We start from the raw sequence: 17,861 nt of genomic DNA on the forward strand, positions 1-17,861 counted from the left end.
ATAGCACATCAATGATTTATTTACTGATGAGCAGTGCTAATGAGTCAAGACCTTTTCAGCTTCTTATGCTGTCATGCCAGTGAGGATGCTGGGGGTGCACAAGAAGCTGGGACCCCACATCATCGTGCTCAGCAAGAAAAAACTGAGGGGGAGGGGGCATGGTTGCCACTGCTCAGCGCCTACCCAATTATCAGTCATCCGATAATAGGCACTTGTGTTTTGAATAACTGTTTTTCCTTGGTTTTATTATTCTTTGCCTTCCCTCCCCTCACCTTCACCCTCCTTTTAAGTTTTTAAACTGTCTGTATCTTAGCCCACGTTTTCAATTTTTGTCCATTTGATTCTCTTCCCTATCCCATGGGAAGTGAGGGAAGTGAATGGGTGTTTGTGTGATGCTTAGTTGCCTACCAGGGTTAAACCACAGCAACTGTTTGTGTGAAGTGCCTCACAACTATATTTGGTTCACACACATTGAATAGTGAAAAGTTAAGTCATATGATTGATGTTCTTTTATTCTTTGAACTTGATTCTTTCTACCATATTTCTTCAAGTTCTATTAAGAAAATTACCTATGTGGAAAATTTCACACTTCAGCAATCACAAATACAAGCTTTTTTAAAAGCAGAAGTAGCAGCACATATTTCAGATATATTTTTAGTTGTTTTTATTTCAAGTCTCCAAATTCTGTATCTTCATTGGGAAAAAAAAAAAAAAAAAAAGCCAGTATAGTGTATTTCAGTTACTCAGTGTGTTCATGGATTGAGTCTGTTTTTAAAGGCAGAGTATAGTTTGTTTAAAATTAATTAATTAATTAATTAATTAATAAAAGTATTTCCAAGTCCTAGTATGTTACTGTAAAGGTAATGGTATGTGATTCTTTTGTGGAATATCAGCTACTGTAGAAGTGAGATTACATAATCTCTGTAATACATCCTCATAGTTAAGGAGACCAACTTAAAAAGGTAAACTCAAAGGACTAAAAATCAAGGAAGGAGATAAATGAGTGAGACTCTTTTTATTATTTAAGTCTGTGGTCTTTCTATCTGTTTCATGATATTGGGATTTGATTTTAATCCCATTTTAATTTTGATTTTTGTGTGCCTATCATTCTGTATGCCTACAGCATGCCTACAGTAATGAGTACAGCAGACTGTAACTATGGTGTTAGATTGAATATACCATGGCAAAGCATTGGTATATATTGGTATATACACTGTCATATATACATATATATACATTGTACTCCTGGAGGGAATGGCTTTTGTTTCCACACTATCCATTCAAAGCAGTAATGCTTTCAGATTTTTATGTTAACGGATAATTTACCTAAGTAAAACAGTATTTTCACTTGGTCATGACCTCAGTATCCCATTGCCTTCTGTTGCAAGAACAAATAGTGAGGAAGAGCAGATCAGTGTGTAAGATAAAGATGGTTTTGGTTTTGAGAACCAGTTTATGCCAGAGAACAGATCTTGATCCATTAAAATTAGTAAACATTTTGTCAGTTTGTCAGACTGTACTGGGGCAAGGTTGAGAACATATGTCAGAATACTGCCTCAGAGCAGGGAACATGTCACTCCTCATGTGCTGTATAGTGATCAGCATTTTGGTGTCCCATAGTGAACAAACTCCTTTTGTAGGAGAAATTTGACTAGTAAAACAGCTTACTATATTCAGTGATGAGTTTAATACAGCAAAACCTGTTAATTATATCAATTCCATATTAGCAGAATCTTTTTCTTTTTTTTTTTTTTTTTTTTTTTCAGAAGTCAGTTATACTATATGAATGTGATTTCCCTGTGATGAGCATTTTAAGAATTTGTAGTGCTAAAATATGCTTCCAATATTCATCTTAACAATAGCTGTCCAAGTGAATCCATGAAACCTTTTAAAAAGATCTTTGAGTGGAGGTATAACATGTCCCTGATATGAAGTTTCCATCCTCTGTGAATGCCCACACAAACCTGACTGACCTGCTTCCTAAAGAGTCTGAAGTGCTAATGACCAGGAGAAAACTTTACTGGGGGCTGCAAGCAAAGAGAAGTAGGAGGAAGAGTCATAATTGTTAGCAATATTTTTACTGTTGCTTAAGGATTAAATCTAACCTTTTTATGTAATTTTATTTAATGATTGCGCTCCTCAATGTGATATGACGTTGACTTTTGATATTACTCTTCAGATTAAAAATCCATTGGAACCTACTCTTTTTATCTTGGGATACTTAATTTCTTTAATTGCTAGCAGTGTAAAAATTAGGGTGGCTTCTTCCTATCATTGTTACATACGTCATCACAATACAGCTGAGATTTCAGTTTTGTGTAGTTTTATATGACTTTTTAGTTCCTAAAGATACTCCTAAGAAAGAAAAATATGACCATATTGTTCAATCTTGAATATAAGGTATTAATTTCATCCAGGTATTAACTCCAATACACTATGGTTTTCGGCTAAGTCATGTTTTCCTGATAGCATCTGCTCTTGTTCAAAGACCTCAGAGGAAAGAGAATTCACAACTCTTCTATGGTTTATGGCTTTCTTTTCTCTCTCTCTTTTTTTTTTTTTTCTTTTTTCTTTTTAATTATTTGTAGTTTTCTTTTTCATCAATCTGCAGAATTGACATTTTGCAAAGCTTTTAGGATTGCTGTTTTAAAATGTTTCCACCCTCTTATTCTTAGGTAGGATACATTGGATGGTAATTTAGCATCTAATATGATACAAGCATATTTTGCTGCTCCACTCCAAAATTAGATAAATTAAAAAATGCGTATTTGTTAAATATATCTGCTTTTTCTCCAAAATTATTAACAGTCTCTCTCTTGATCAGATAGCACAAATATAGTGGAACTGAAGTTCAGTCCTGTGTACCAATGATTTCTTTCTCTTTCCCCAAAATGTTTAGATTCTCATGTCAAGATTTCTGTATTTTATGTTGATTGTTATTTAGTATATGTTCCGCTCTTGCTATAATTTCTTAAAAAATAATAGCACTAATATTTCCTGGAACCTTTCCTGAAATCTCTCTGGCCAGATTCTGATACCATATATAATTAAATAACACAGGGTCAGATAATCAGATAGATCAAAGATCTTGGGCTTTGGGGAACGTATAGCTAGCTAGAAGCAATCAATATAAAATAACATAAAGAAATATGAGAAAAAATAAATAAGGAAAGAGCCAGTTGTAACGTCTAGGAGAGGGAAGTGGTGTAGGAAACTGTCTACTCTGAAAATCAGGGGGGTTAATATGCCTAAATTATCTAGGTCTCAAGCACAGGATTGAATTACTATAGTCTAATGAGAATTCATGCATCACCCAGTTCCCTGGTTACTGCTTATATGTATCCTACTTGCCCTAAAGTGCAGAATTTTTCAATTTCAGTTATTTCACAGTAAAAGAGAGGTAAAATGAGTTATAGTACCTAGAATTTGCTGCAATCAAAAAGTGTGCCACAGGCAGTTATTAAATCAGCTGACTAATCCTAAATTGTTATTCTGCTGTAACTTGATCATATGTCTAATCCCAGCAGGATTTATTTTAAAATATAAAGCTTAAAGAGAAAACAAATAATGTGGACACAGGAAAATCATCTGGTTCAGGTAAAATAATCCTGTTTATTGGTGAAGAGATTCATCTGGCCTGAAAATAAAGTTTTACTATTGGATTATCTATATGTTATTTTATTTTATTTTTAGATTAGATAATTTTAGATTTTTTTAGGGATTAGAGATTGAAATTATACAAAACATATTTTAGAATTTCACTTCTGAAATTGGGAAAGGAGAATTATTCTGGAAAACATCTTAAGGATTAATAAAATATTTCTGTGAATATTATTTTATAGTTTTCACTTTTTATATAATTTGGGATTGCAAACCTGCATTATGCATAAAGTAGAACTTCTGTTTTCGTGTAGTCTTTTTTTGTTTTGTTGCGTACCAGTTTAAACTAGTCTTTTCATACCAAAGACTAAGTAGGAATGTGTGAAATGTTATTGCAGAAGAAATCTAGAAAGGGATGGGAAGGTAAAGCTTTAATTCAAGAACAGTCACCAAATGGTTCCTCCACCTTACTGACTTGCGTCAAGTTCCCAGCAAATGTATGCCCAGATATGAAATACATTGTCATTTCATAGGAACTGAGAATTGCTGCATGAGCATGGACTTTCATGACTGCAGAATGAAATTCTTTGTGAAAATATGGTTACAAACAGGAGAGTGAAGGCCACTAGAGCCCTCAAATAACGAAAAATATAAGTTAATGCTTTTCAGTTAGATCACTGTATTGGCTTTAGAAATTTTGAATGAAAACATTACAAAATCATGTAGTCATCATGACTGCAAATTTGAAAGACGGTAGAATAATGCTGTTTCATCCTTCTGCTCTTTGATCTTCCATTTACTGCTGTAGATACAGTGTGAGAATTTAATTGGAAGAAAATATAAATAGGAATGGTAGCTGCATGTGAATTAACATTTTTCAATGTTGGTACTTGGGGTGAGGGTGGGGGGAAGAGGAGAGGGGAAGGAAGTATGTTGGGTACCTCTTGCCAGTAGTAGAAATAGTAGGCTATGAGAATCCATCCAGACTGAGCTAATTAGCCATGGGAACCAACTAGAAGATAAATCAAGGTAAAGGTTTATGTTTGAGGTTGATCATACCAAAACTATACAAAAGGTTTTGTGAGATTTGTCAACCACTAGTTATCTTCTCCGTATGCATCTTACAGATTTAGTGGCTAACAGGGTTTCTGGTTTACCTTGTGTGGGGTTGGTTGAGGAAAGTGATCAGGCTAGAACAAAGCAGGAGCAGGACTGAAAAAGAAGAAAGGAGCTGAATGAACTGGCACATGTATTCAATGGGTGTGAGGGGAAGGACTTCTGTTGTTGGATGCAAGAATGGAGCAGTGGTAGAGGATATATGAGAAAAGAGCAGGCATTTGAAAGGGGACTGACAAGATAGGGAGGCAAGACATTTGGCTAAGGAGCCTAAGCAGACCAGTCTTTCTTTGGGTTATTGGCCATTGATTTGCCATTAATTTTTTCTTAGTGTGAAGTGGTTCTGCATAACTTGAGGGTGGAAATTAGAGCTGAAATAACTGAAAAATCTCTATTTACATATTCAGGGATGAGGCTGTGAGGTGATATGACTTATTGTTCAAAACCCGTTTAAATTGGCAGTCTTGTGTTGAGTCTTGTGGAGTGCTGCCAGGCCAAGTTCACCTTTGTGTTTGATAGCAGCACAGTGACTTGCTGCTTTATGGACTGAAGCACATTTTGTTAAGCTCACCAGCTCATCCACACAACAGCAAATGGGGCAGAAGCCAAAGTCTGCAACACAGGTCAGGATTGACTTAAAGAGTGTGGGTGTTTGTTTAACAAAGCACATGTATCTATTCAAAAACAAAGCAAAAATATGTGGAAGAAAAAGGCATCTTTTAGTTTAAACATGACTTAAAGGACATTCTTAAAGTCAAAAGGACAGTCTGAAATATCTTGATATTTCATTTGTGTGAACTCTGGCTTTCTGTTTTTAACTGAACCTGAATTATTTAACTTGAAATAAGAACCCATCTTTCTTCCTGATGAAGAAAATAATAGAGAGGCTTCATTCTTTCTTCCCTCCTTACATGAAATATTTTAATATAAAGATGTTTCATGTATTCAGAAGTTGTAACACAGTGAATCAACCAATTATATTATTTGATGACATTTCTGTTTTAGTTTTAGGTAACTTTTCATGGTATTACTCATGTCAGAGACATTATTTATGTCCTTTGTTCTGTTTTCCTTAGCATATGGCATGATCTATGTTGCATCCAACATCATTTAAAATTATGCTTTTTCCAACTTAAATGGAAAAATTTGGTGAGGTTACTTTGCTTCAGAAGTATTTTTTTTTTTTTTATACTGTAATAATACTTATTATATGATTTATTCATTGCTCTCAGAACTATGAGAACTGATGAAATGGAAAAGGGATTGTAATAGTTGTTCCAGTCTGAAATTAACACATCAGATACAACCTTAATTATGAAGCATATACAGGCTGAATTTGTCTGATACAGCATACTTAATGATAATATATTAAAACATACCTCATATAGAAAAGTTTTGAGACACTTACTGTTCAAAAGATATTACAGTCACTTCATGTATGCTTTAACAACCAACTCAGAGATTAAAGGACCCTCTTGGTTTACTACTGCAATCTTCTGTAAAAATTTTCCCTGTCCTCATGTAGAAGAAGAAAAAAAAAGCTTAAAGCCCACTTCATCTTAGGGCCTTTGCAACACCACTTCAGCACTTTCAGCACTGAAGAGAACTATTTTGATGATGTGAAGTCAGCTGGAATCTCTGAGGCTTTACATTATTGATGTTTGTTTTGAATTTCATGCTGTGCTTTGATAGGTTAGTGGCATCTGTAGGTGGAAGCTAGTGCACAGTAAGCTTCACAACAAAGTTGTAACATATAACATATTCCATGAGTATTCTCAGAATAGATTATGTTACAATTTGTTGATGTTTATTACTTGTTGTCTCAATTTGCTTACCATTCTTGTTGATCAAAGTTATAATGATGAAAAAACATTTATTTTTAAAAAGTAAAAAAATTTCATTTTCCACTCTTTAAACAGGAATCCCCAAAAGGCTGCAGAACATATTGTGGTGTTCAACTGTTGCCCAGACATAGAAGCTGTTTACACCCAAATACAGCTCAGAAAACTGCCAAGAAATGAAAGATAGCTCACACTCACCTACCTTCTTCTGTATTTTTATCTAATGAGTTGGATGTTGAAAGAAGCACTTACCATTTTCTATTTGATTTTTTTTATACATAAAAGCTATCTTTGATTGTTGTGCTAAATTGCTTTGAAAAGAAGGCAGAAAGGGGTGCTGTGCAGAAAACCCTCTAATCTTTTCAATCTTGAACAGTGAATTCCTTATGTGAATTGATAAGCCTTTGGTGTACTGGATGGCTTAGGGGAGTTTAAAGCAGACATTTATCTCCGTCTCTTTTAAAGCTTTAGTTGCCTAAAAATACTAATGTGCAATAAGTAAGCAAATCCTTTTCTTTAACCTTGATAACTACACACTGGAGGTTTTTGAGACAAACAAGAAGGAGAAGTTTTACCACTTTTATGGGTTTCATGACATCAGTTGGAGAAAGTGCAATATTTCTGTCTGTTGTGTTTTCCAAAACAGTAACCTGCATTGGGCTTTTTTTTTTTTTTTTTTTTTTTTTTTTTTTTTCCTTCTGTTGAGGAATAATGTAACTCATGAAACAAACATCCTTATCTTTGTTTCTTACCTATATCAAGCAAACCTGCATGAAGTAGTTATGCACATTTTTGGTGTTACTCTGCTGATCTGTAAATGTGAATAATAGGCAACTAACTCTAATAACCACCTGTGGAGTTGAGTGGATCCTCTTGTATATTATGAACCACATGAAACCATACTAATTTCACATTTCAGTACAGGTGGTTTTAATAACAACAGGTGGTTTCAAAACATTTTTGTAGCTTTATGAGTGCAAGGCCAGCTGAGACTACTGGGTCACCTAATTTTTTTCTCTCTCTGATTTGATTTATATTTTCTGTTTAGTACAAAGATTTTGTTGAATGAAAACGCTGTTTCTTAAAACTTAATTATAGACTGAAAGAAGTTGGTCCATGGAACCAGATAGTCTTATGTATGTGTCTAAGTCACTGTGTTAAGACTCTGCACTACATCTTGAAAATTTTAAAGGGCCAACAGAGTTCCAAAATAATAAAAACTTCACTGAAAATTTTATTATTTTAGGAGACTCACCTCTAATAAGTAGAAGTGAGGAATGGGAGGAGAGATCAAACTGTCAGAAATATAGTTTGACCTGACTGTCAGAAATATAGTTTGACACAAACAGTGTATAGGTTAACTAGTTAGTGTATGTCAGGGGATCTTAGTAAACAGTCTAGCCTCAAATTAAGGAAAACAGCATAAAATATTTCTGTCAGTGAAATATGGGAAATAATTATCTTCCAGACCCAGATCTGGCAGTGGAACTGGACAATGGATCAAAACACATGATAAAGAAAACTTTTTTTCTGATACCTTAAAGGAATGATCTAGTGTGATCCTGTCTAAGGATCTGTGCTAAGTCTCTGTCTGTCTCTTCTCTTTACCCTCAGTAATGCAGTAATGGGGAAAAAAATGCTTTGTGTCTTCTTACATATATTGGTAACATGCTCAAAGATATGAACTTACTTTGTCCAGTCTTAGTGTAGGCTACATAAAGAACATGTAGAGAAAGTCCAAATACCTCTTTCTTTTTTTTTCTTTTTTTTTTTCTTTTTTTTTTTTTCCCAAAAAAAGTTATGAAGAGAAAGGAAAGAAAAAGTAACTCAATGCTGCAAAAGCTAATCATGGTAATCAGACATGCCTTTCTTCTCCCTAGCACATCTGCATACATGTATACATCCATCTCATGTGCCTAAATTACATGAGTCCATGTACATAAGTGTTTCATACATGAATGTAACGACATCTTTAGTATGATGCTGTGTTTGTTTTACATTGTTAGGGCATTTAACTTGAATCCAACTGATTCAAGTTCATCACATCATTTACTTGGCCATGTTTAATTTCCAAAATGAATACATGAATTTAAATGATGTAATAGTGTATCCAGTATATCCTATTTTGACTAATTTGTCTATCAATGTGTAAAAACATGCAAAAGTCAGTTATTCCGTCTGTATTTTGGAGCAGAGTAAACCAAGAATTGAATTTATAACATAAAGTGAAGTCCAGATAGTTTTTGTAATTCTCTTTCTCTCTTCTTCTATAGATACCTTTTCTGTTTTGGATTTTAAATGTATTTTGCCTATTATATAGTGATATTTGTCTGATTTTATGTTTGGATTTGTCTTGGTACACAGTCATCCATCTTTTCTATTAAAAACTATCATAACATTGAAAACTTAATCATCCAAGATAAATCGTCTAGAAGCAGTTTTGTTTATAAACAAACCCATAGTAACATCATTTTAAAACTGAACAGCAAGCCAGGTTTGGCTTTTGTTTTATGTGTTTAATATTCTGGATAATGCAAATCTTCAAATTACAATTATAAAGGATGAAATAAATTGAGTTATACCTTCTGTGCATATAAGTATGCTGCAGAAAACAACTAGCTTGATAATTTGTCAAGAAGACATTTTTCTTAGTAAGAGACAGTGATTATTTCATGCCATTCATTAACTTATGGCATCAGTTATACTTTTACATGTATTATTATTGTTACACATTTAACATATGTCTGCTCCCTCAATTTATCTGAGATTAGCAAACCTATTGGCTTCTGGGTTATCACTTTTAGGGTTGCTTTTTGTTTTTTCCCCTGAATTATTAAAACTATCCTGGCAAGTTTCCATTTCCTTGACATTTCTCCAATTTTATGAGGTTGTATTGAAAATTAATACTGGTGATTCAGTTTCAGACTTGTAATTTTATTAACCGCTGCTGTTTCCTGAATTTCAGTTGCATTTTCTGTTTTACTTTGTATCTTACAGCTTTGTGGAGGCTTTTTTGTTTGGTCTGTTGAGTCATTGGCTATGTCATATGTTTCTTTTTTGTTTTTTAAACTAATAGGGCTTATTGAATTTCCTTAACAATCTGATTGTTAATTCATGCTTAAAAATTGTTCAAATCATATATATTGATAAAACACTTGAAGTCTGAAAAAAAAAAACTTTTACACTTCCAAGTTCACATTATAGATAGTCATATTTTCAAAGTGTACTTGTATAATAAGATCATATTTTCCAGGTCCAAATGGTTACTGATTTTTAATCAAAAAAAACTTTTTTTACTCCATTTAAACAGATTGTAACACTAATTTATCCCAAATTCACATTACATTTCTAATCTCATGCCAACTAATTATTCTTTTAGAGGCTTTTAAGAATTGTATAGTTAAGGATGCTTTTATAGCTGGTATATACCTGCATCTAAAGGCACCTATGGTGGTGTGTTTATTGTCCTACACAATATGAACATACATTTTTCAGTAACTGCCTCTCTATTTGTAGGCATAAATTGTCCTTGAAAACAAGCATACCTACACTGTTTGTGTTTATATTTCACTGCCAAAACAGAAGCAAACACATGAAAGTTGAAGACAGGATGAAATATACATCTGAATAATTTGCCGTCAATATTAAAGAGCATAAAAACAAAACAAAACAAAACAAATCAAAACAAACAAACAACAAAAAAAAACAGAAATCAACATATTGTTTTAGAGCTGGAACTATTAACTTTTTTTTTGTTATTGTAAAATAGCAAAATATGTGTCAGAAGCATCCTGTTTTTATGGATGAACAATATGTATATATATATATATATATATAAACTTATTTGGCAATGAAATTAATTAAATGTGCATTTGTCTCACTACATGTTGAAAATGAAAATCCAAAAGATATTTTATAGTGCTTCTCTGATTCTGTTTTGAAATAAAATAAAATAAAATAAAATTTCTAGGGAGATCAAACTAAAACTTAGTAGTTTGGTTTTTGTTTTTAAGAGTGAGGGTGGTGTTTTTTTCAGCTAAGAGGAAAAAAATATGTATACATAATTAAGCATGATGTTTTGTAGCAGCTACAAATTTCATCAGATCATTTGTGTTTCATCATACATAATATGATGAAACATCTAACATAATATAAATGCACAAAATGGATATCTCAAGGCAAACCTGAGCAGAATTAAAAGAGATTATAAAACTGGCACTTTCATTACAAGTTAACTGACACTTTCATTACAAGTTATACCAACTTTTGGCAGTGCTTTAGATGAATTCACACCTTTTGCCCCAGAATTATAGAGGCCCTTGGCCCCATTTCTTCATAGCTTCCATCATCACAATGCACATCACAGCAAACTTTTCCACTATTTTTAAAACAAAGTGTAAGAAACTTGTAAAGTTTGTGGGTGGATGGATTTCAGTTTAAAACTATTTTAAAGAAGAGTGTAAACTCTGTTACAGGACTTCAGCAGTATTTTCTGCATGGGCTGTATGACTGCTCTATTTGAGTAACTGTGTTGATAAGGTATGAACAAATGTTCTTTTAAATACTGGATCTGCCTGGTCCAAACCTAGACAGGAATATACCTAAACATTTGAGACCTGTAGGTATCAATTTCACTTTTAATATTCTTAAAGCATGAAAATGTTCTGAAATAAAATTTTTGAAATGAAAAAAATGCATTAATTTACACTAGTAGCAGTCCATGTTCCCTCAATGAAGCAGCATTTTCAGTTGAGATTGTTTTATGTTTAGTTAATTTACTCAGTTAAAATGAACCCATTCAGATACTACTTCTTTTGATTTCCTTTAAACTAGCTATCCTCATTATACTAGCAACAATGTAGGAAATTGTCATTTCCAAAGCCAGATTCAAAAGTAATGGCACAGAAAACAAAAACTACAATAAAAATAAAAAGAGAAAACATGGTAAAAAATGAGAAACAATGTCCCCGGTGACTGGAAATTTCAAGAAGTAAGAAAAATACCTAAGAATAACAAAAGCAACACTACCTGAAAAAATCTGGCTCATTTAAACTGAGCTGCGTAATATTTAGTTATTTCATTTTCAGTGTATATGTTCTATATAAGCAGTTTTTTTTTTTTTTTTTTTTTTAATTTAATAAATCATAGGAAAAAAAGCTTTTAATGCTCATTTTTGCATTTCACTGTCTGAGCAGAGTCTGTTCATTCATGCTTGCTGGTAATTGTACTTTCACCAAATGAAAACTGCAGGATAAAATTATATCAGAAACTCAGTATTCATTTTCATGTGTGTATAACAGGAAGAAAAAATTCTCAGGCATCATAAACTGCCCCGATATCCAAGAGCAGATTAAACAACAGTCCTACTACTCCCCATTTCTTAGTTCTAACATGGTGTGCAGTGTTTGGTACATTTTTTAATTATGAAGAGATAAATGTTGAAGTATGATTATAGTTTAGGACTTCACTTTCTTTTTTTCCAAGAATTTACTGAATTGGAGCAGGTTTACCTGTGCTGGGTTTGTGAGGAATGGAAATATCTATATCCAAAGATAAAACAAATTTCTTATATAGACTGAACCAATTAAATACTTACATTCTGTGTTTATTTCCATTTACAAGGAATATATAATTTTCCTATACCTTCACCTTCACTGGCAGGCAAGAGGCTGGATTTGGTTTGTAGGTTTTTCCATTTGGCACTTTTATCCTCCCTTCCCTAGTGGCTGTAATAAACCTGTGTTTGGGGCCACAAACACTACCCAAACACATCCACAGTCCTTGCTGTGCATAGTGAGGAACCAGCCTTCAGCAACAGCTGCTAACTGTGCAAGAGCGGCATGTAGAAGAAGCAGCTGCAGGCATATCTTGTGCATCATCTAACAGACAGAAAGAAATCAATGATGCCATTGCTGCAAATGGTATAATGAATGCAATTTCCTCTTTGTAACAATTTATAATGCGCTACACAGATTACGAATTACACAGCTGACAGTCTATTACACACCAAACTAATATCTAGAAAGTTGCCGAAAGTTGCCTCGAAGAAATACCACTGGCATTTGGGTTGCCAAGACCACCACCTTGAAGCTGTTTCTTTGTTTCTTTTATTATTTTGAGGGGAAAAAAAAAAAAAAAATGCATTCTGAACATCTTCCTGACACATGGGATCACTTTTTTTTTTTTTTTTTTTTTTTTTTTTTTTTTAATGAGCTGGTCTTCAAGATGAGGTGTTAGAATTTGCAAGGCAGTAAGCTAGTGACCTTGATGTAAAACACCAGCTTTTATGGTTCACTGCACTTCTTTCTGTTATTGTAAAAGTTATATAAGTAGTTCTCACAAATGTTGGTAGAAACTGGGTGCATAGCTTGAGGACAGATTATAGTCTTCATCTTGTAGGACATGAAAATAATTGAGACTGTTGTCATGAGCTGAGCTTTTCTTTGAGTGTTAATGTGTTTTGGCAAGGCCTGTCAAAACTATATCTAATATTGAGAGGCACTCATCCTGGAACATTAGATAGGAACATGTAAAGTGCGTAAGCCATGAAGCAATTCATATCACTTTTGTGATCACCATCATAACCCAAAAGCCTTTTTTTTGTTTTTGTTTTTCAAATGGGTTCAGCACTTTTCTATTGAGAAACAAGTGCTTACCCTTGAGAATGACATTATTTATCATCTATGCTGGACAGTTATCACTAAAAGAAAGATTCAAAATTGCATTTTAATTTAAGTAATTAATGTCGTGGTTTTTTTTGTTTGTTTGTTTGTTTTCTGAAATCTTAAAACAGTTATCAATAGGTTCTATGTACAACAATCATATCTTCATTCTTCATAAAGAAAGCTACAGTTGGAAAGTACTGTATGTGGTACTGCTTAAAGAACAATATATTTATTTTAATTCAAGCTCCCTTTGAAATCAGCAAGTTTTAAATGTTTTGAATATTCTTTTTACTCTTGCAAAGAACAATTTTGTGCATCAATTGATTTAACTCTATGTATATGGATATTTTATGGGTTTCTGTTTTAGATTCCAGTCTTTGTTATGCATAAAATAATACAATCAATGGGGGATTGCTATTCCCCGGAACAAAGAAATCACTGTCTCTGATTCTATTCCTTTTTTGTCAAGCAGATATTATTTTAAATTTCCGAACCACATATGTCAGCAAATCTGGCCAAGTTATATTTGAAGCAAGATCTATTTGTATCCACTACGTGACTACCTGGTTTATCATCGATTTAATTGCTGCACTTCCTTTCGATCTTCTTTATGCTTTCAATGTCACTGTGGTAAGTACTAACCATTGTCTATTTTAATAGTGTTTTTTTTGTTGTTGTTGTTGTTGTTTTCTCCAGAAATAGTTTTGGTGTTTTGTTTTTGTTTTGTTTTTTGTTTGTTTGTTTGTTTGTTCTTTCAAATCTAGAAACAAAAACTGAATGAAGTAAAATACATTGGTATCTTTTGCAGCTGTGTTGAGTATTTTTACGTTGAATGCTGAAGGAAGAAATAGAATGTAATCTTGTTAATTAAAAGTATTAAGAGGTTGAGTGCCAATGTGGTCATTCATTAACATAAAAGCCATATATGTAAATATCTGATCCATTATCCTTAATTTGTATATAGTTGCATTTAGTTCATTCTTGCTTACTATACTCAAATATAATTCTCTGTGGTCTTTTCTTTCTTATGCTGTGTTCAATGATTGAATTTTTCAAGTTTCATAAGTGGTTATGGTGGTAGTCGTTATGGCTGGTAGAATACATTCTTCACTCATATGGGAATCTTCTTTCTCTTTACTGACAGGCATTCTAATGCAAAAATTACAGCATGATAAATTTTAAGTATCCTGCTAATTTATTTGTGTTCTAATATTTATTAGGGTGATCATTAGCTTTGGTTTCAATTCAACTTTGTTATGTATTTAATTACAAAATGCTTAAGCCACTTTGAAAAATGTGTGGATCCAATGTCTGTTGATTCCACTTAATGTCAGTTGTGGTGGGTTACATTTGTGTTGCTAAGACAAAGGTTTTTCTCCTCATAGTCCTATTAACATTGGTAGAGTAAGAATTTACTAATCAAAATGAAATAGAATTAAAAAGTTTAATATTGGAAAAATAGCGTTGGCAGAGATTTCTCAATTTGGTGGATTTTTCACATTAAGAGACTCAGGCTTTTAAGCTGTTTGCTTTCCAATTCTCAGGATTTTGATCTTTAGTGAACAGATGCACTCAATCTCATTTTCATTAAATGCGAGTTAGAGACATGTACATAGATGATAGGATAGACAAGTATCAGAAAGCAAAACGCTAGTCAGTAAACCTCCTGTGTAAGGTATCCTGTTTGTTTTTATTCATTTATTTTCATTTCCTTCAGTGATCTCCCTTTTCACTCCATTTGTTATATTAAGAACTGTCACTCATATGCTAGTAGCTTTTAAAAACAGGCAGTTAATAGATCCACATTCTTCAATTACTGGGTTGTTGTTTGGTTGTGTTTTTTGTTGTTGTTGTTGTTTTGTTTGTTTGTTTTTTAAAGAGTGAGTAATCTATTTAAGTACACTACTGTCTCAGTTTGTCCTTTACATTAAAACTGAATAGCCACAATAAATATGTTGGTTTAACTTCTGTTATGATTTTTTCATTGGATGAACCATGTCTGATCTTCTTCATTGTTGTTCAGGAACTGATATTCTTTCTGTAATAACTTATTGAAAATAAAACATTTTCTAATAATTATTTTTACAGTTTAAAAAGTCACAATATTACAAATGTTACTATAATATGATTAGCACATATCTGCTGTTTGTTATTTCCTTTAACTTTTTTTTTCCCTAACAAGATCACTAATATGGTGACTAAGAATATCCAGAAACAACGATTAATTGTAGATCCTTCATGAGATGATTAAGGATAGATTCAGTCCTCAACATTTAACTCCTCGAGTAATAAACAATAGCCATGTTGATCTAGAAATTAGCATTGACTGACAGGCATAGCTCCCTGTGTGCCCTAAGAGTTAAATGTCTCATTAAGAGTTTTCCAAGGTACAGTCTGTTTCTTTCATTTGCTCTGGCCCAATTTCAGTAGCTAGCTGATGTATAGTAATGAGCAATACACAATAGTCAAGGGCCAACCCTTTCTTCCCTCTGGCAACTGAGATGAAATACAAAATGTAGAAGTCTGTACCCTGTATTCACCCTTGCAGGCTTAATTCTTTCTTTCTTTTTTTTTTTTTTTTTTCCTATATGATTTCTCAAAGGGAACACAGTGCCTTACTATGTTGTATTTTCCATAGTGGTAAGACAAGGCAACAGTTAATATAATCCTCAAGATTGCAATGGCTATCAACTGTTTCAAGAGTGGGGGGAGGTTTGAATCACATTCCACTGTTTTCAGACTTTATTGAGTTAATAAGCTATTTCCTCATGTCTGTTCTCAGATTTTCACTCCATCGACTCTCAGATGTTGCCTCAACAGAACGGTGAGAAGGGGCATCAGGGGCATCTCACTCCTTTGCTGTTCAGGCCCCGGCACAAAGGCCAACTCTTTAGGGATGCTCTAAATTCTGCAAGCTAGGTATAGTGCCATACATACATGGGTATGTATGGCACATATATATCATCCTCTGGTTGGAGATTTGTGTAGTTAGAGCATGTTAAAAAGCTGTGGAGTCTCTTGCCATCTGTGGAGATATTTCAAAAGAAAAAAGGTGAAACCATAGGAATTGGTCCTACTGCCTTTACACCTTACAAGGATTCTGCACTATCACTAATGGGTAAAAATTCAGAGATCTGATACCTCACTCATGTTTCCTCCTAACGTCAGTGCCTGCTGAGACCCTAGCTTCTCTCATCCTGATATTCATCTGATGTAAGGGATTCCTTCTTCCATGGAAATGTTCTGTGAAATGCTGCTGAAGCAAAAAACAGGCTGTTAAGCACTAGTCATCATGATTTAATTTGCTCATCTCTGAGTAACCATTGGTGGTATAGAGCCAATAAAGAAAGTCACTTCTGGAGTAAAGCCAGTTAACCAAGCAGACAAAAAGAATTAAAGATCACTGCCACTAAAACTTAAAATGTATCATGTTTTCTTATTATTTCCTTCTTGTCATTGGACATGATGCTTCCAAGCAGAGAACTCCTTCACTACTTTTGTAGCAACTTTATTTCTCAGTACTTCTCAGTATCACAGAATGCTATGAATGAGTTTTTCTTGGTTTTAGATAAAATTCTGACTCTGTCACTTTGGCAGAAAAAGGTTAACCCAGCTAGTCTAAAATGATTAACCAAATGGAAAATTTAGTTGGCTTTATATCTGTGGGCAGAGCAAAATCTACACAGACACAAGTATGACTGCTGACTCCTCATTTTGTCTTTCTAAATTTATGACAAAGAACATAAAGCTGCCTGATGGCATTTGAGGTCTTTCAATGACAGATTAGACACAATAGAAGAAGAGTGTTTGGCATAACTAATGAGGAAATTCATTGCAATTATGTATGATTAATTACATCTGTGTTCAAATTTATGAGCAAATTATTTTGGAATGAGGCAGTCTTTGGGCCTTAAAATGAAATGTATCCACTTTAAAAAATATATATCAATATCTGAATTTCTATCTATATATCCAGCAGTATTTTGTAACTTAATAAAAATGGTAATGATTTAGTCACAGATAATAACTGGCTGGGTGCACTTACAGTAACCGTACTTTTGATATTTCTTATTTATGAGAAACTGATTAAAAGAATAATTTAACCTCATCTGTCATTTTTTGATTGTGTTGTGGAGGAACATAAGCAATCATATAAAGACAAAGGCTCCATAGTGATGAACACAGCACATATATGCCATCTATATTTATGTTTATATATTACTGCAACACCTGTGAGTGTCAGTCATGAACAGGGACCATTTCTGTTAAGAGCGCAACAAATAGAGCCATGTTTAGCTTAAACAAGCTTATGAGTGAGATAAAAAATGGAGACAGGAAGAATAAAAAAAAAAAAAAAAAAAAAAGGAGTCATTTGTTATGATGAACATGACATTCAATTAGAATAATTGTATTTTATTTGTAATATAATTATTTTAATAAACAATGCAATTCCATTAAATATTTTAGGGCCTTCTGCCCCAAACTGCTTAAGGACACAGACATAACTAATTTCACTGACTTATAGTAATAGACAAAAAATTGCAAGAAGAGAAGACCCTGTAATATCTTGTGTGCTCTCATGTCAAATCTTATTCCTCACAGATGTGAAATTCAAAGTAATTTAAACAAGTGTCATGTT

At 33.2% G+C, this 17,861-nt stretch overlaps 1 protein-coding gene across 1 annotated transcript in view; it reads left to right on the forward strand.

Annotated features, from left to right (window-relative positions):
- Positions 1–17,861, forward strand: part of KCNH8 (potassium voltage-gated channel subfamily H member 8) — a 194,115-nt gene that overhangs the window by 98,616 nt on the left and 77,638 nt on the right. The window contains exon 6 of the mRNA XM_035316085.1: positions 13,695–13,852. Within this exon, the coding sequence (XP_035171976.1) occupies positions 13,695–13,852 (158 nt within the window). The remainder of the gene's footprint in view (positions 1–13,694; positions 13,853–17,861) is intronic.

The sequence above is a fragment of the Oxyura jamaicensis genome, chromosome 2 (assembly GCF_011077185.1).
Source record: "Oxyura jamaicensis isolate SHBP4307 breed ruddy duck chromosome 2, BPBGC_Ojam_1.0, whole genome shotgun sequence".
Classification (NCBI taxonomy): domain Eukaryota; kingdom Metazoa; phylum Chordata; class Aves; order Anseriformes; family Anatidae; genus Oxyura; species Oxyura jamaicensis.